The 19,477-nt window shown below is 35.5% G+C and overlaps 3 protein-coding genes across 4 annotated transcripts in view; 1 reads left to right on the forward strand and 2 right to left on the reverse strand.

Annotated features, from left to right (window-relative positions):
• The window catches only part of spen (split ends), a 73,850-nt gene extending 61,575 nt beyond the window's left edge, over positions 1-12,275 (reverse strand). For both annotated transcript variants that reach the window (XM_067351144.1, XM_067351143.1), the window contains exons 1-3: positions 12,203-12,275; positions 11,364-11,447; positions 7,231-9,614 (exon numbers count right to left, since the gene is read on the reverse strand). In XM_067351144.1, the coding sequence (XP_067207245.1) occupies positions 7,231-7,313 (83 nt within the window). In that variant the 5' untranslated portion in view covers positions 7,314-9,614; positions 11,364-11,447; positions 12,203-12,275. The remainder of the gene's footprint in view (positions 1-7,230; positions 9,615-11,363; positions 11,448-12,202) is intronic.
• A 450-nt stretch (positions 12,276-12,725) lies between these two features.
• On the forward strand, positions 12,726-16,610 carry LOC105676239 (dynein regulatory complex protein 1). The gene is made up of 11 exons (XM_067352200.1): positions 12,726-13,218; positions 13,504-13,612; positions 13,727-14,077; positions 14,170-14,567; positions 14,690-14,906; positions 14,960-15,086; positions 15,159-15,373; positions 15,437-15,588; positions 15,672-15,895; positions 15,986-16,371; positions 16,457-16,610. The coding sequence occupies exons 1-11, from the start codon at positions 13,094-13,096 to the stop codon at positions 16,529-16,531; spliced, it is 2,379 nt and encodes a 792-aa protein (XP_067208301.1). The 5' UTR covers positions 12,726-13,093; the 3' UTR covers positions 16,532-16,610.
• LOC105676297 (zinc finger protein 346-like) lies at positions 16,332-19,459 on the reverse strand. Its single transcript, XM_012374044.2, has 6 exons — positions 19,299-19,459; positions 18,908-19,098; positions 18,701-18,839; positions 18,573-18,602; positions 17,376-17,533; positions 16,332-17,177 (listed from the first exon to the last, which is right to left on the reverse strand). The coding sequence occupies exons 2-6, from the start codon at positions 19,088-19,090 to the stop codon at positions 17,004-17,006; spliced, it is 684 nt and encodes a 227-aa protein (XP_012229467.1). The 5' UTR covers positions 19,091-19,098; positions 19,299-19,459; the 3' UTR covers positions 16,332-17,003.
• Between the last annotated feature and the right edge of the window lie 18 nt (positions 19,460-19,477).

Below are 19,477 nucleotides of genomic sequence, written 5' to 3' on the forward strand. Positions count from 1 at the left end.
TGACAGTACTGTAAATGTTGAAACTTCGTATATTATGAATTATAAAATGATAGCTATTTCGCGTAAATTATTAATATAATTATTTTACATTATAATTAAAAATGCATAAGCAAAAAATCTATTTTTATGCGATGTGAGAGTCTTTACAGTCCTTAAGACTTAACAATGCGTTTCATATCCATCACGGGCATTATCTTCCATAGAACTTTGTCCGCAAGATGATAACGCGCGTACAAAGCTGCGGGCTCAGTTGTCCTTTTTCTTCTACATAAATACTCATTTCTTTATATTATAATAATATCACTTTTTCCTTATTTCATTTAATTATTTTTTTCTACAGATAAAAATATGTTCTCTCATATTATTCGATGATACGATATTTCAAGTCCTTCGCCTCAATAACGCCTTTTGAATTATTCAGTAATCGAAAATTAATTCGGAACCGTCTCTTTAAAAATTATTTTTTCTTGCAATTTCCAACTCATGTCGTTCAGTCATGTCTATATAAGAGAGAGCAAGGCGAGATGCGGCTGTTACTATCACGTACGTACGAAACAACGTAGCAGCGAGTCTAGCTAAGTCAGCAACGCGTTGTTGCTGCGACCCGAAACGCAATGCCGGTCGTTCGCCAGATACCGTAACAGGGTCGATGGATTAAGAAATTTGGCGGTATCGCCTTGTGTATATGTGTATATGTGTATATGTGTGCGCAGGTGCTCGAACAGAATTGCCGACTCGAATCCGAGCAGGTAGAAAATATCGAATACCGTCATTCCCAGAAGAGATGACGCGGACACCGCAGAACGCGAAACCGTTCGAGATATTTTTTTTGTTCCCCGTGAATATTCCTCCCGTCAATTTGTTCACGAGAAGTATAAAAACAGAATTCTCTAACATATTTCTCGATACTAAATTTGAAGTGCAATTGCTATGCTGATTTTGTGTCTTATTTAATTTATTTTCAAGAAAAAAAACCAACGAATATTAAAACTAACATATTTAATATCTTGTAATTATTTATTTGAAATTTGGAACTGGAAACAATTTAAACTAATCTGCGGATGTAAAAATTTTTTTATATTTCACTCTTTACCGCAAATCTTTAAATGTAAAAAATTTGATACTTTTACTCCGACATTCTTCACATATAAAATTTAAAATATAATTAAATATAAGTTAAAAATATAAAAAGTGTATAAAACACGGTCAGAAATTCAAAAATTGTAGACAAAAGTGAAAGTAAAAAATATAAAATATTAATGAAATGCATTTACATCTTTACATATATATGCCGAATAACAATATTATATATTTACATATTTTAGATTCATTAGTGTACGTGAAACTCATTCATTCATTCCACCCGCCGCATCAGTATATCTCTTTAATCAGAGTCATCGTTGCAGAACAATTAACATGTACGATTTCGTTGTATAAATATTTGTATAAATACTGGTAAATATCAGGCATATTGACAATCAATGCATATTACGTTCATACTATTTAATATCAAATAATACACAAAATAAGTTATTATTCGAATATATCAGTTTCCGAGTTTTAATATGCGTTTTTCGTTGTAATATAAATATTACAATTTTATTCTAACTGTTATTTCCATTTATAATTTTACTATGATTGTCCGTAAAATCAGTGTAAAAATATATCGTGATATAAAGAAGATGCGCGCTTCTGTGAATGGTAAGGCTTACTTAACAAGTATGATATAGGAAAAATTGTCCTCTTTCCCTCATTCTTGCATTGAACCCCTTCCCAAGACAGCATTCACTATGCAATTATCCTCACCCCATCGATGCAATGCATCGAGGGAGCAAAGTTCTGATTACCCAGCCGTTCTTCGACCCTGAGTAGCGTTTATGTTACGTCGCCGCTTGCAAGGTTAAAGAATCTCGGCGACATTCTGTTAAGAAAGTTTCATATACTTAGAAAAGTTTAGTATTACCCGAATCTACACTTTCTTCGAAAAGTTTTTATCTAATCCAATTAGACTATTCTTTTAATAATTTCAGAGAGCAGTAACATAATGAATTAAGCGAACACCAGAAGAACAAGTGTAATAGTCACGATATTTGCATAACAAAATTTTACATAAATCATATACGAATTCTACCGATAGAAAGAATCGCGGATAATTCTTGTATATAATCTGCGATATGTTTCGACAGAAACTTTGGATAGATGAAACTTTTATATCCTGAGCTTAGCGTAGACGTAGATCAGCATAATTTCTGTAACGGGCCGCGAGAAATCAAGGTGCGTCGCGTTCCTGAATCGCCGAAGAAAGGCAATTGCAACAACGAGAAGGAGCGGCGAGTAAATATCGGCTCGACGACTCGCAAAAGAAAAATGCATGACACGTCGCGTATATTATCGCGACAGTCGGTACACGTGAAAATACATGTGACTGGAGTTGCCGCGTAGAGTCTAAGGTTTTCGGGATGGGTAACGTCTCGAGGGGAACACGAGGACTCGAGGAGACGGGTATCCGAGGGTGGGGTCGGGGTGTAGGGGCGCGGTAGAGCACGAGGTGGGGTGAGACGGGGCGAAGAGCGCGGCGGAACGGAGTGAGAAGGGAAAGGGGAGATGGCCGACCACGCGCGATCAATATACCAAAATACGCCGGCAATCCGCGCGCACATACATACGTGTACGCTTGCGCGCGCGCGCGCTTGCGCTTGTATTCACGTACATCCTCGAACTCTGTCAATATATGCCCTCACGTATGCAAATTGTAAATATAATCTAAGCGAGCCGTGTATTCGCCGACTGCTGCATGCGCGCGTACGAATTGTAAATGTAAAACATGTTCGCACGCGTTACATATTGGCGCAGTCAATGAATACATCGCTTTCGAGAGCGTTCTAGGATATCTGTAAAGAAATGTAAGATAGGATCTTGTTAAATGTAAGTAATGGAATACGACATATCGTACGATTCTGTGGGATACAGATCTCTCCAAGTATATGTATTTTATTAGTATAGTCGAAAGATCGTATTATATATATATAATCAATGATCAGTAAAATTACATTGCATTTCAAGATTGTTCTACATGATTAGATTGATGAAGATTATTCAAAAAGTTACCCAAATGAAACATATAAACTGTTTTAAACGTCTGAAAATAATTCTAGAACAAATACCTAGTTTAAAATGCTCGATGTCTGTGCATATCGTTGAATAAAATGTATTACTCATCAAAAAACTTGCACCACGTAATGGAAAATTCTATGAATTAGTTGTGCAATCTTATATATTAACTTAAATTGTCATACTCTTCGACGACTCCTTTAGTCAAACGCGAAATTTCGAATGCAAAGTTCAATAGCTTGATCAAGCCCATCCCTTTTCAAATAAATATTCTTTTCAGATCTTCAATATAGAAGCAGCGTGCGCCATTACACAGTCATATTTGTAAACATGTACGTGTAATAGAAATAGAAATAGCCGGTCATTTCATTCATAAAACCAGTCGAAGTCGCGACGCGATCAACGATGGGAGAGACTGTAGGAGGATTCGAGGTCAGCATTCCCCGCGGTGGCGACAATTTTAAAGGAGGATAAGGAGATATCGTCTTTCGCCTGTGTGTATATCGTCGTGCCGATAGCAGCGGAGGTCAGCAGCATAACGCACGGCAACGGCGTTCGCCATTTCTCAAAGCCACAAATGCTAATCAGCGGACGATCATAAGAACTGTGGTGTTAAAAAAAACTTAAGCAGTATATATCTCTACCAATCACATTCTTTGCAACCTAGAAAATAATGAATTTGCTTACTGCTTAAATTTTCTTATGTTCCGCACAGTTCTACCATTAATGTTTCATTCGTCGTACAAGGTTTTTGTATATATTGATTTATAGTAAAAATAATATAAAGAATTTTGGAATTTTAGAAATTATGTATCCAATAAGCAAGCAGAACATTGAAAGAAATTATTGTACATATTTTAAGCTCTTCATACGTTCCCGACCTAAGTCCGACATCGAGTTGAGTCAAGTCGCATCGTGCTACGCCGCTGGACGAGCGAAAAGCATTCGCCAGCTGGCACACGAAGCGTGTAGTGCCGCTGGCAACGCAAACGTTTACCACCGCGTGTTTCGAGGGGAGAAATTTATAGTTAGGACGATCGAGGCTAGTGTCCGTACTGAAAACATCGAAGGAAACGCGCACAGCCGCTTCCAAACTTCCACCAATTTTTTCCACATGTAATGTCATGGCAAAAATGATGATCTATTTTTAAAAAATGTATACTTTCCCTCGATAAGTTAACGCCAGAATGGCCATAACATCCCTTTCAATGAAAAGTGAAATCTTTTCAGACTGGAAAATGGATTGATTACGAAATATTGTGATGTAATTGTATATTCATCGAGTTAAACTCCATTAGCCGATAAATCGCAAGTAGATAAATTTACATGATTCGATATATTAGCATAGATATGTATATATTCCAGTTTTCACTTTAATAAAATATTCAAACAATTCATAAAAATTCGTATTGATCCACTGATCTCTGAAAGTTTATTTTTTAATATGATAAATAACTTAATGCGATGTATAATGTTTTTTCTTCATTAGTAAGAGTCTTAAGTTCACACTAACATTTGTGTTCAGTTATCGAATATTTTGTATCCGCCGAATGAGAATCTCTGTCGGTGTCACCGTTATTCCTAGTTGTGCATGCCAGTGCACTTCGATAATTATTTTTATTTTATGTGCATAGATTATCTTATGGTTTTACAATTCAGTTTTTATCTGCAAAATATTAATAATAAAGAAAAACATTGTATTGTTGCATCAAATTATCTATCACATAACTAGTTAAAAAATAAATTTTCAGAAATAAAAATAGACGAGTTGTATACAGGATACAAAATTTAACGGAGAAAGAATAATTTATCCTTCTAAGAAATAAAATTATGTAAAAGTATATAATTCTAATTTTTATTTTTATAAGATGTCATATATTTTGATAAAATAACGTCAAGCAAATGTCTTACATTTCATTATTACTTATTATTAAATATTTAATGTCATTATACGTTTATTTTTATACCAATCGAAACATTTAAGAAAATGTTCAAAAGGTATTAATAAACGGTATTTCATCAGTTGCTTTTCTCAAATCAGTTATTTGCCTTGTGCAGATTCACAAGCAAAAATCGAATTAAAAAGGTAGCTTAAAAATGAAGTTTTGAAATGATTGAAAATATCTTCCATAATGCAATTTCAGATTTAAGAAATAGATTTTAACCGATGAAGCACATATAGAAACTGTATGTTTAGTTTAAATTGCATGTACTTTCTTTTTATATTCCATATCCCCGACTTGAGCGTCACTAGAGGACAATGATTCCGCTGCAAGCACGAGAGCCAAGTAATGTCACCGATCTCTTAGACCGAAATATCTAAACTTTTTAGTTTACAAACAAAACATAAGTCTCATTCGTCCCACCCTATTGCGTTTGTTTTCTAATTTCTCACAGTCTCATTAAAAATTGTAAATTCGCACGCTTCGTACGAATTGCGCAATATACGATAAGAATTCATAGTAATCGCTTATCGTAATCGTGTGTTGATATAGATAACTCTAAAATTAACAATCAATTGCGTGTACTTTTTTGCTCTCAGAACGATTCATGAAGGAAATATTTGCCTAACACGCTCGCGGAGCCTCGTATTGAGCGTCACTGTCGAACAATAACTTGGTGCTGTTGCGAGCTCTCAAAATGGCTGTCCTCAGCTATTATTACTTCGGGGAAAAAACAAATGACGACGCGCTCACGCTACGCGAAGAGGAGAGACAGAGCCAAGGCCCTCGGTATAACGTATCTTCGTGTGCTCGCGACTGTATGGGTGTCATATATAGATATATTCGCGTGCACACACCCGGCTGTCGTTTCTCTTTCTCCGTCTCTCTCTCCCTCTTTCTTTCGTCTTCGACATATCCTTGTGCACTACGGACCGTACCGAAAACATCGAGACACCTTACGTGTTTCCTGAAATTCAGTTTATCGAAGGCGATAATGTCCGCGATCCGCGTGAAAACAAAAACAAGCCTGTAAATAACGCGACCGTGCAATTCTTTCCTCTTTCTCTTCTCATGTATATATATTATATATATTGATCAATATATATACATATAATATGTATATATAATGTCTACATCTATATATGTATGAATAACTACTGGCACATAGTCGAAATTCAAAGGGAAAACGGTGATGAGCAAGAACGAGACACAATTAATATTGACAGTCTGACATTAGAAGTCTCATCAATTTGTATTCCTAATTCTTTTGTCAGAATGGAGTCAGAATGGACGGCAAAAAAAAAGGATCAGAAATTAGAAAAGAACACAATTGTATTTGGAGATTTAACTTTTGTGTCAGTTTAAATTTATGACCGTACGTTGTACTTTAATTTCAAACTAGAAATTTAAAATATTTTACAGAACTTTATGGATTCTCATTGTCATTTCTAAACTTTATACTTTTTCTCTAACAAAAATACATAGCAATCGTTTTTCTTAAAATAAAGAAAACATGACTAAAAAAGTAAACAATGATTAAAAGTATGACTCGTGCTTTAACATGCTTTCGTTTCCAGATGTTTCAGGGATATCTAAGCTATAACAATAGGGAATGATCTTTAAAATTTCAATATGGTCAATGCTCTATGCAGGTAGTCAATGCTCTAGCCTTTTAAAGATTTGTTCCCTCTTTTTCCTACTGATTTTTCGGCGAAAGCGTTAAGAATAACATTTTTGTCTGATGTCACATTGTCAATTTCTCCGCTTTTGTCGACAAAAATCACATTTTTAATATTTTTAAAGTGTTACACATAGACATTTATAGGCAACGTTTTTGTACTTTAAAGATACACCAAAATGAGATTTTAAAACTAATTAAGTTACGAGATATTCTACATAGATACTAAAAGATAGGAGAAATTCTATTTTTGACTTCTATACTTTAACTCTCTTCTCGATATTGAAAGCTTAAACCTTTGCAAACCAACTGTAATACGGCAAGACTATATAAAAATGATGAACATAAAAGAAAATTAGATCTGCAACTTGTGAAACAGAGAGTGCAATTTAGCAACGCTAAACTTAAAGTTGGAACATATATGTTCCATTGATCGCAAAAGGTTTAAGCGACTTCGAAGCAGCTATATGTGGCACTGCAGAGGTTCTCAAAACTCACCGTTTGAAATGCTCCCTGATGCGATCCTCTCGGATGTTTTCCGGCAGATTTCCAACCCACAGGTGACGTGTCTCTCTAACCATTTTGCTCCGAACTCTTCATTTGGGACCGGATGTTGTGGTATCGTTTGGAGGCACTGTACAACGACACACAACCTCGACCGGGAACGGTAATTCACTGCACACTCCACAAACACACAAATCGCGCAACTCTTCGGTCGATTAAAATGGACTGGCTCTCTTTCTCTCTCCTCTGCCGTTTTTGACTCGTCAGGAACTCAACACCCCTTGCTTCTTGTCTTCACTTTATCTCCGAACGATGGAGATCAATCGTAACACGTCCCCCTTTTTCCTCGCTCCGGCACTTCCAATTTGATCACTGTCGGGCAAACGGTTAATCACTAGTCACTGGCCGGCAAGAGGCAAGCCCAGCAGACACGACGGATGCTGTCGTCGAGGACGCGGCACGTCGGAGGGATGATCACACGTGCGTGCGTGGACACGGCAGCGCCGACGACAGCCGCGGCTGCGACGATCACGGAGACAACGACGGCGACGAGGATGTGGCTCTCGCGATCGAATTTCTGCGCCGCGACGTGTTCCGACGTCGACGTGGGAGAGGCGAAGGAGCAGGAGCCTTGATAGCGGTCACCACTGACGATAACGACTGCGAGGATCAATATCGTCGCCGAAGAACACCACATCGTATATCACTGAATCGCGTAAGGGGATACTTGCGGCTGCTTTCCTTTAATCACACGTCACACCACGACCACTTCCCGGCACTGCGAAGGATCCCCATCTGCACGGGCGATCCATCCCGGCATAACGTAATTCCTCGCGACGCACACGCGTTCGTGGCAACGCTATACGCGCGCTCCTTCTCGCCTCGTGGAGAGGCGCAAGCACGGCACGGCACGGCACGGCACGGCACAACACGACACCGAACACGACACGACGATGCAACGCGGCACAGCGTCACGGTGGACGCGTGCAAAGACGGAAATTCTCTCGTCACTCGCCTACGAGCTTCGGTCGCGCGCGCAGCGAGTGTGTGACCCACTGTTGATAACGCGAATCAATTCGAACGCGTCGTTTCCTCTTCCTCTCCTACCGCTCCTTTACTTCGCGTAACCTTTTGCGCGAAGCGACGGCACTCTTTTTTTTACCGTACACATATACACGTCTCTATGCGCGCTTACATTTAGATACACGCCCGTACACACGTATAACTACGTGCGACACGCATGGAGAGCGTATATACATAGCGTGTGCTCTAAATGTATTCACTTCAGGACAATTACTTTTTCCTCTTTCTTTCACATCACCACGTAGATCTTCCGTGATCCGACTATCGCGTACATACGCACGTATGCGAGAGTGCACACGTATATTATATTTATAGATACCGATATCTGTATATCACCACTCTCGCGCCTCGTCTCGAACTAAAAAGATCGAGCGGGCTTCGTAGAGACGACGCGATGGCGCGAACAACACCAAGTTACGTACGATTTCCGACTGCGTGTACGGCGTAAAACTCCCGTTGTCGCGCGAACGTATATGCGTGTATGCGCGCGACGATACCGAGACCACGATGTCCGGCCGGGTACATCGATACACACACGGAATTACGGCTTCCCAGTAGGGTACGCCTCGAAAACGCACTCGTTACTTACACTCGGGCTATGTAACGCAGACGGAGCTGGTTTTGGCTCCTTCTCACTGCACTACACTACTCGGAGTGACGTCACCGTGGCGGGAGCAAAGGGAGGCTCGCTGACTAGCACCACTGTCCTGACGTTTGGTGGGGAACCAAAGTAGGGGAGCGGAACGAGTCTACCTGGAGAGGCGGCAATCGCGATCGTCGCCCGCCAAGCGGTGAGGCCAAGCGACCGGTAGGAGAGGGAAATATGGCGCGCGCGCGCTTCTGCCTCAACCGTAGGGAGGGAGAGACGTGTTCGAATCGAGCAAGGACAGCGGTAGGGGCAACTCGGGACTCCGGTAGAGAGAAGGGATAACGGGTCGAACGAGCTAACCCGAACCCCCGAGCTGCGCTTGTCCCTTTCGCCCCGTAACCCCTTCACAACCCCTAGCCAGATCATGATGTTCTACCTGTCTCTCTCGCTCCTTCGTCACTCCGTTCTTTTTCCCCGCCGCTCCTACTCCGCGTAAGTCATCCGTCCTCTTCCTCTTGTACCATCACCACCGTCTCCATCGAGTCAAATCCCATCCGCTATCTTTGTCAGACGCTTTCCGCCCCTCTCTCTCTCTTTTTCTCATTCTCTCCCTCTCACTTCAATCCGCTCGCGCGCGTTTTCGCTCTCTCTTTCTTGCTTCAGGGCCGGTTTAGGGGCAGCCAATTACCCGGGGCATCGGTACTTTCTACCGAGAATAAAGACGGACAATCGGATTATTACGAAAATAAAAGTACTTAACTTCGTGACGTTCTCTCTAATCAAGTAACGATCAAACAAACGTGCCAGCTCGATAGCGCGTACGAATTAATGAGGCGTGGATAAGCGTTTTTCGCATAAACGGTATAAATTTCACGTGTCGCTCAAGGGATAAGCGTTCAGAACTCTTCGATATTTCCTATTTTTCCAAAAGATTTTTGAAATATGAATGAAATTCTGTGATAAAAATCCTGCTTGATGCAGTTCTTTTTGAGACGTGAAATTATTCAGTTTTTTAAATAATTAAACTTTAAAATTGTATTTTGCAACCATCTAATATGACATACAGATAGATTTAAAGTTTTCAAAGTTGTCGTACAACGCGCTTTTTTAATAAATCAACGAATAGAATATTTCTATTTCATTGAATTCTAAAGAATCCTACAATAGCTTCAAAGTATTCATCTAAAATGTGTAATATTTATGTTTTAAACCGAATATATTCATTCAAAAATGCATATTATGAGTAAATATTTAATATAAAAGCTTGAACAAATAAACTCATGGAAATAAATTCCTAATTATTTTTAGTTAAGTAATCGTAAAAATAACAAAAAGATCGTAGATGGAAGCAAATAAATTATTAAATAATTATTGCACGTTATATTCGATAGTTTCGATTTCATTTAAGTATAGTTTTTCTCTAACTAAGATGAATTACAAGCGTTACGTTAAAATATAGCGAGAATCTATGACTTATTGGGGGCGAACAACACGCTAGCTGCATGCCTGTGCCATGGCCATCTTGTTATCGCTGGGACCGTGTCCACGTACAGACGGACCGTTGTTATGTTCATACTTCGTGCGATCGTTGTCGCTTCTCAGACCGTCGTTGTACGTTCGTTGCATGCCGTACGTTACGCGACGTCGAGCCTGCAACGACACTAACGTCTGTTTGTGCGACCGCAGGACGTAGCTTGACTAGAGAAAGCGATTTCCGTTACGACCGAAAACGGACACGCCGTCGAACCTTTCGTTAATAGAAGCGTCGCGTCGTATAATTTTGACTAATTTGCGATCGTGTGTCCTGTGCGGGTGAATTTCGCGTAACTCTTTAATTATCATTAGTACTCAAACTAAACAATCGTACTGAGTTCAGATTTTGATGCAAAAATGATTCGTTTGTTCATAACAATAAAAATATTACAATTGGCATAAGATTTTTTTCCGCGTATCCGTCCATCAATTTTCTTTCAGAGCTTTTGTATTTTGAAGCTAAGATTGATAAAAATATATTGATTACATTGATGTTAATGTTTTCTTATTGGATTCATTTTATTATCTCAAATGTGAAGAGTGGTGTACCGAAAATAACGAAATTTATTATTATTTAATGTTATTAATATAATTCTACATTCGTTTTTGTCGTTCAATATAGTATTTGCTTAGCGCAGTGAAATCTATGTTCTGTATGGGATATTGCTCAAGTGTTACATCCTTTCTCACTTTTTTTCACTCGTAATAAAGAGGCACGTACGTTTTATCGAAAGCCTAACGAATATTATGTCTGAATAACGCAATAAATGTATAATTATAAATAAAATTTATGAGCACGCAATCATGTATTTAGATATTTTTCATTGGCTCAAACTTTGTGATATTTTTTATATCTTGTTAAGTGCTTGTTTTTTCCTGTTCTTTAATCTGTAACTATAAAAAGTAATCTTTAATAAAATACCTCTAATCAATGCAGATAAATGAAGAAGGCGCCGCGTATATGTGCAATAATCTCCTTGATTTCTCCGTTTCATCATTGATACAACTGTAATAAAAAATATGATATCAAGAAACATCTATTTTTTGTAATGTAATTTATTTTATTTCCTCGTATTCTCAGAGAAAATAAGAAATGCGTTCGTTTGTAAACTTTCATTTAATGATATATATCTCTATCGTTTAACGCTAATATGTGTGTGTCATCATTCCAATTTCGTTGCGATAATTTATTATCGTCACGATAATCTACTCATCACTTAGCATAATGGAAGTTGATAAAATTGGCAACGTCGTCTATCGGTAATCGAACAAACCTAAATTGAACGTAAGAAACGAGGACATTTAGAATACCGCGCCCGACATTAACAATCCAAATGATCGCTGTCACCGAATACACGACGCATGCACGTACGTTCACGGATGTTCCTAATCCGCGTGTAGATGTGCGTACATCTTAATTCATCGTGCGTACATCCGTATCGAGTCACGAAGACGACACAATTGGCTGTGGCAGCGGCTTAGCGATTTCGCTACAATTATCTTAGGTCTTGCGAGACGATTAATGATAGCAGTTATCGCATTGGATAAAGCTATTTCTTCGTTCGTCATTGGAACGCTTACTCTGCGTTCTTCGTGTCCGAAGGTTACGCGAGCGTAATGCACGAAACGAGATAAATCAAATGCAATAGCGTCGGCTGTTTCTTTCATGCTGAATGATAACGAGAAAATGTACGCGCTTTGATTGCTCAATATAATCATGCTTTAGATAGACATAATATAAATCTGATACAATTGAATTACCATGTTTTTTCTTCCGATTTTCCTCCTTTTACCCACTTCCATTTTTGCGTTGCAATTACATGAAGTTGCTGCAATTCGCTAATAGATGCGTCGTGACATCTCGCGATGCAATGTATTAATTATTAAATAAGATTGCTGATTACCAACAGTAAGTATTAACCACAGTCGGTACAAATGTGAACTAACCTAAATCTATTTGAATATGTAATAAAGAACAATATTGTAATTTTTTAAATGTTGAAATAGTTAAATTAATGAAACAAATTACTTAATATTGAAATAAAATTTAAAATATTTGAGTAGATAATAATAGTATAAGAGAGAAATAATTGAAATGGTCAATTAAATGTAATAATTTATTAACATAATTTCTCTCACTGTGATATGAAAAATAATATTAAAATATCAAAACAATAGAAATAAAATATTCCTTTTTTTCTTATTCTTCGTTCATTCTATATACTCAGATTACGCATATAAATTTTAATTTAAAAAATATCAATCTTTTCCGTTGACAAATAGTCTATTATAAAAATGCAATCCAAAATAGAACATTGTATATTTGAATATTTTTGTTGATTTTATCGTGAATTATATACCTTGTGTGACGCATACAAAACATCTGCATAGAAACACATTGTCATCTTATTCGTTTTAACTTGGTGACTAAATATTGAACAAACAAATACATAACCTACATTATAGAATGTTTACTGCTATCGTTGCAGCATTTTGCTTTTTCAGTGTATTTGATTATTTTAAATATATATTATTTATTATGGCTTAAAATCAAGACTTTTCGGAATTTTACCTGATTTATTTACGGCGTGTTTCTCACATTTATATTTGCGAAGTTTACAACACGAAGCATTCGCAGGAAGGGAATGAATAATGAATGACAAATATTCAGAGTTTGCGGAAGATGCTGAGGAGCCATCCATTACGTCGTCGGATGCAAACGAGCGGAAATTAGCACGTCGGATTCGTATTCAGCGGCGTCTAGAAGCGCTAACTAAGTAAGTACATTTTCTTCACATATTTGGTTAATTACATACATCGGCACAATTCCGAAAGATTTGTCAGTTTTGATTTTACATATATAATACCATTTATTTTTGTTTCCAGTACACAACATTTTATTAGTTTTTACTTCATTTTTAATTGTACTTTTTTAAAATTATTTGCTTTATTTTTTGTAATAGATATTAATTATATATAACATATTTTGTCTCTCACTGCTTATAAAATGTTAAAATATTGTACCTTTTTTTCATGTAATGCTATAGTTACTACTCTTACAGAAATACAGGTCCTGAAGATGAAAAAATTGTCGAGAAGTCGCTTACTGAGAAGCAAATACTTGTCAGTTTCAAACTTTTGGAAAATTTATCAGCAGAAGGAGATGAAGTGGTTGGTAATAATTGTCTGCAAATTTTGAATTTGATGAATTTTTATTATACACTTATAATATATGATTAATATTAACAAAAAGATAACATTAAACATATATAAATTAATATATAGGTATCCTGTGTAAGAGCTGCGAATGATGCTAGAGAATTACAACGGCGAAGAGAAGAGCAGGAAATCAGAAAAATGTTGCTAAGAAAGCTTGAAGAAGATGATCAAGAATGCATGAAGAGGTACAAAGTAATCAATGAAAAATGGGCGAGTATTCTTGCGTCCAAAGATCCATTAGACATACATGCGGAAATGGAAGCTCAAAATGCTAAGTGTTTGGAAATTATGGCGAGGAAGGACGCCGTCATTGCGGAATTGCGGCAAGAATTGGAAAACGCTGATCTCAAATTTGTTGATGATCAGCAAAGCCAGAATGAGGATATAGATTCTTTAATTGATAGAATGGACAATCAAGTTAGCTATATATATTACACAAAATATATTTGGACAATAATAATTAGATAAGTACATCCTTGATTAAAAGTTTATATACATATTTTGTTCAGATGAACGTGATGGCCAAAGCTTACCGTTGCGAATTATCGCTTATCAATGATGCAATCGAATCGGAGCGTAAAATATTACTGCAAAACATTGCGGAGAAATGGGAAGCGTTACATAAAAAATTACAGGAGGATAGTCTAGCAGGATTAGATACGCGAAAAGAAATAATGAGCGAATATGAGGAAGAGATGAAGAAAGTTATAATCGAGCATCAAGAAGAGTTTCGAGCTCAAAAAATCAAATTTGAACTTGAGATTCAAAAGCTTCAACAAGAGGTACAGAGCACAAAAGCGATATGCTTTATGAATATCGAGAAACTGGATTACAGTTACGCCGTGCTTAAACGGCGAGAAGATGAAAATGCTATAGTAAAAAATCAACAAAAGAGAAGAATTAATAAGTTAGTATTAAAGATTAAATGTAAATCTAATTATTTTATACATTCGAATATGATAAGCTTTGCAATGTTGCTTAGAATAATGAATTAATAAAATTAACCATGAACTGTGATGCTTTTTCCAGACTTCAAGATGTTATCAATGCTCTGAAGAAAAATTATGCGGAGTTAGAGGAAAATACGAGACTTGAAATACAACGGCTTACCGATCAGGTCATAAAAGCGCATAAAAATATTTCGGATTTAATGGAGAAATCTAATCATTTTACGAGCATTAACGATAAAAAGTACATGCAAATTTGGGACATGAATGCGAAAAACGCAAATGAGTTGCTCGATAAGGTATGCTGTATACATTATTCAACACTATTGATGTTAAAAAGATAATATTTCAGATTTTATCTGCTGATAAAGCTATATACGAACAAGCATTGGGTATGGAGTGGAGTCCACCTGAAGAAATCTTATTGAAAAAAGACGACCTACCGTCTTATTGCAGTGTGATGTGCACTATAGATGAAGGTAACAATTGAATTCATTTTAATCGATCGCACCTTACATTTTCTTGTCACGTACATGCTTGCGTTCTTTAAGAAAACAGGATGGCTGACGAGAAAAGAACGATATGTAAATTTTATAAACCGGCGAACACCATCGAAGAAATCAATTTAGAAAGGCGATTATTGAATCATATTATAAAGCACATTGCCGATAGTTGCGATTATTTGATCGAAAATAGATTGCTCGAGTTGCTTTTACCTTACACTGCGAATGACCAGCTAGTCATACGATTGGATAACGTCTTTCAGGTGAATATACGTGTTTTACAGAGGATATTTTATTTCATTATAATGCTTTCATATGTTAATTAGGCCCTAAATATTACATCCGAAGAGGAGCTTAGTTTTCTCTTGAATTTTTTTCTGCCCTACGCATATTGTTCTACATGTAGCAAGGACACGAGCAGAGATATAAACAGATCTATTTGTGAGGAATCTGTTAAACCTCCTTCTCCAAAAATAGAGTAACTATAGCAAATAGTTATAATTAAATATTATATAGTATATAATATATTAATTTTATGAGCAATATTATTTGAAATATTAGCGCTGAGCAGTTCGATATTTGTGGATTTTCTGAAGAATTTACAGAAGATGAAGCTAAATTGATTGCCGCTGTAAAAGATGCAATCTGTGACGAAAGATCATCTACTCCTAGCGACGAAGCGAGCATTACGAGTAGTCCACCTCGAACTTCCTTAACCGAAACACTACTTCCTATTGCGGAATGCACTTCAACTTCTTTTGCATCTATTACTGATATCACTAAGGGTATGTGTCTAAAGTTCGACGAAAATTGAACAAGAAAATTCATATTAATAAGATAATAAAATTAATATTAATTTTGCTCCTTTTATGCAGATGACGATCAAATGCAACGACGGTTGTTGTGCGACAAAGGACACTTGCTTGAAATTGAAGCCATATTTGTCACTAGAGCTTTACGGGAATTCATAGAAAGATATCATTTTGTTAGATCGAAAGAAATGCCGCATTTGCAAGAAAAATTAACAGAAAAAAAGACGGTTGTTTCCCGAAATATGGCTATTGAGGATGTAACAAGTTTCTGGAAGCGATATAGTGAAATCTTCTCAGCAAAGAAGGAACGACTTTGGGATGGTTTATTAATTGGACTTAAAAAATATCACGAAATATTAAAAGAACGACATCATTTAAATGTCGAAACGGAATCTTTACGAAAGCAGAATGCGGAATTACGACGTTTATTGAAAACATATATAATCCAGGTAATGTTAAAAAATAATACATGTATACTGAACATCACGACACATTGAAAAATGCTGGAAATATTAACCATAACACTCTTTACAGCCTGAATGTGACGGATTATCGCAAGATAATGCACAATCTGTTTGTGAATCGATTCAAAATAGATTTTGTGAATAAATTGATCTTAATGCATGTGCTGCACATGATTCTTAATATAATTAATACAATGTAAATATATATATAAGGTATATCAATATACTATGTCTATATTTATGATTCTTATTTAAATTGCAATAGTCTAACCGATGGACTGTATAACTTTCATATTTCTCTAATTTAGTTTCCCTAATTTAGTTAATCATATAAGCAATCAATGTTAGCTGTTTTTGTTGTCATCTAAAGCGGTTTTTTTAAAGAGTTTATCTTTGTTTTTAAATTCCTCAATTTCGAAAATAATTTGCAGAAATTTAAATTACAATAAATATTTTTAAGTGTATAATATATACACATATATATGTATGTGCGTATATGTATATATATAACTTGATTTTAACACAATAGCATTGAAAATAATCTAACCATTAATAAAATCATTCAATAAATAAATAAAACCATTTCGAATTTACAATTAAAAATAAAATACGGTATCTTATGGCTGATAGGTCATCATAACACCACCCGACACAAAGTTGTTCGACAAAGACGGTATTTGGTCCTTGGAAGCTGCAATTGGTTTTCTTTTTTTCCAGTATGGATTAAATCTTTTCATATTCGGATTCTTAGATCTCTTCACTTTGTCAGCATGTTTTTCCGAATTCATATGCTGCAAATATATAAACGGGCAATATATTAAATTTAAAATATATGATACATTGTGGTACATGCTCTTTTTTTGTAATGCTAACTATATAAGGTGGTTTCCAAGAAATTTTCAAGGAAAATGTCACAGTATGAAAAAAAATTGTGAAATATTTTATCGTAATAAAATTAGAGGTGCATATAAACAAGTTATTGTATGTACCACACTGTATTGAGACGGAGAATTGAAGAACTTGTTACATATATCACAGGAAAATAAAACCCTTTTCACTCTCAGGCTGTCATCAGGCTGCTGTGAGCTACCGGTTGATGATGCCAGTGAAGTGCCTTGGGTGACAATCTCTTTGCCATCCCATTCACCTAAGCATCAATGTGCGATCAACACTATCTATATATCACAACCGCACAAGCGGTACTTTGTGATAATAAATCAGCTTGAACACTACATTCATGCTATAAAAAGATCTGTCATTAATGAGTGTATAATATTCAATCAAATCACTAAGATATATATATCTGCATAATAGCATATAAAAAATGTATTTTTATATAAACATAATTCATTAATTTACAAACTTTTTATAGCAATATAGGGGATTATCATTGGATATTAATACCTAAACATTATGAAATGTTTTTACATAATGAAATCATTTCTTATTATTCTGATTATTTTGAAAAAATAAATTAGAAATTAGAAAAATATATATAACGCCAATGTATTAAAGTTTAATAATTCCCATCATTTGTTGTTCTAGTTTTATTTTTCATCGTGAAACATTTTATATATTATATAAGTCTAAGAGCATAATTATTAAAAAATAACAGAATAGAATTTCTATAATACAATAATATTGAAAAAAAAAATAATATAAATATATATATACATATATGTAATATTTGTACATCAAAAGGGAATTGCGGTATAGTCGAGTAGACTTATTTAAATGTAACATGAATGCAAATAAGTCGTGACCAAATTGCCTTTCACGATAACATATTAATAAGTAAATATGTAAAGAACGTACAAATATCACTTATATCAATAATTATTAAATATTAAACAATAATAATAATAATAATAATGATAATAATAATAATAAATAATAACGCACAATAACAACAAATTTTTATCTATCACTAAGCACCTACTAGCACTGAAATGATACAACAATAAAAGTTATGCAAATAATAAGCAAGTTAACTTCACATAATTAGTTTATAGTTTATAGGAAGAAGTGAAAAGCGAAAGTAAGCAGAAGTGTCAAGCATGCGAAAGCGAACAATGCTAAACTATAAACCAGTGCAACTGTATTTTTCTCTATTTTCTCCAGATATGTGAAGCGATTATTTTTAAGACCATATGGTACTGTTTTTCTTACCATATAGGATTTATTACCTTTCATTAATTTCTTTTTATGACGACTTCCTGCAAATATATGTTCCATGTCATTTTACTGTATATTAATTTATAAATATTATACTATAAATTTGTATGTGTGATATATCACAAACAATATTTATTACCATTGAGATGTGTTTGTAACTGTTGAATAGAGTTCAGGCACACATTGCATACATTACATTTGAGCCCATTTGTTTCTTCATCTTTAGTGAATGAAATCTTTGTTTCTTCAAGTGTTGCCATTATATTTTTTGATCTCACCTATGAATAATATTATAAATAATATACACTGCATATATATTATTTATATATTTGTTCTTATTACTAACCTGTTTGGCATGACGTGCACCTTGTAAGTGTGTATCTAATACTGTTTGGCTTGTAAAGGAAAGGTCACAGTCTTCACAGCGAACGAGAGGTTTCTTAGTGGGCAAATTACCCATTATATTATCAACTACTGCCATTGTTACAGGATCATTCCTGTTTATAACGTTTTCTGATGGCAAAGCCATTTTCTTATCTAAAATACATTGATGTATGATAGATAAATGAGCTGCTCAAGTAAATCAACGTAGAATTCTTTAAATACACACAAACATCGATTTACACAATATAGCATAATAATTATGTTATATTGTATATAAATTTGTACTGTGATAATCATACAACATTAAATAATATAATTGTTGCATGAATATTAAATATAATTATGATACTTACCGTTGTAATTCTGTTCGGTGAAACGGCGTATTGATGCGTGATGTGTACACAAATTTTTTTTGATTCGCTGCGTGAATGCCGTGTGAATATGTTACTTCTTCGAATACGTTCCTACGTGCTCACGTCTCGAATACACACTGATACACACAGAATGATCTCAACGTGCGACCGGTGCGACC

The sequence above is a fragment of the Linepithema humile genome, chromosome 3 (genome assembly GCF_040581485.1).
Source record: "Linepithema humile isolate Giens D197 chromosome 3, Lhum_UNIL_v1.0, whole genome shotgun sequence".
NCBI classification, from domain to species: Eukaryota; Metazoa; Arthropoda; class Insecta; order Hymenoptera; family Formicidae; genus Linepithema; species Linepithema humile.

What these genes read in the sequence shown, in the direction of transcription:
- LOC105676239 (XM_067352200.1), top strand. Translation starts at nt 13,094, where the DNA reads ATGAATGACAAATATTCAGAGTTTGCGGAAGATGCTGAGGAGCCATCC. An exon ending in CAGCAGAAGGAGATGAAGTG is followed by an intron (nt 13,613 to 13,726) that starts GTTGGTAATAAT and finishes ATTAATATATAG; the next exon opens with GTATCCTGTGTAAGAGCTGC. An exon ending in TTGATAGAATGGACAATCAA is followed by an intron (nt 14,078 to 14,169) that starts GTTAGCTATATA and finishes TATTTTGTTCAG; the next exon opens with ATGAACGTGATGGCCAAAGC.
- LOC105676297 (XM_012374044.2), bottom strand. Translation starts at nt 19,090, where the DNA reads ATGGCTTTGCCATCAGAAAACGTTATAAACAGGAATGATCCTGTAACA. An exon ending in GTTACAAACACATCTCAATG is followed by an intron (nt 18,603 to 18,700) that starts GTAATAAATATT and finishes ATATATTTGCAG; the next exon opens with GAAGTCGTCATAAAAAGAAA. An exon ending in TAAAAAGAAATTAATGAAAG is followed by an intron (nt 17,534 to 18,572) that starts GTAATAAATCCT and finishes ATTGATGCTTAG; the next exon opens with GTGAATGGGATGGCAAAGAG.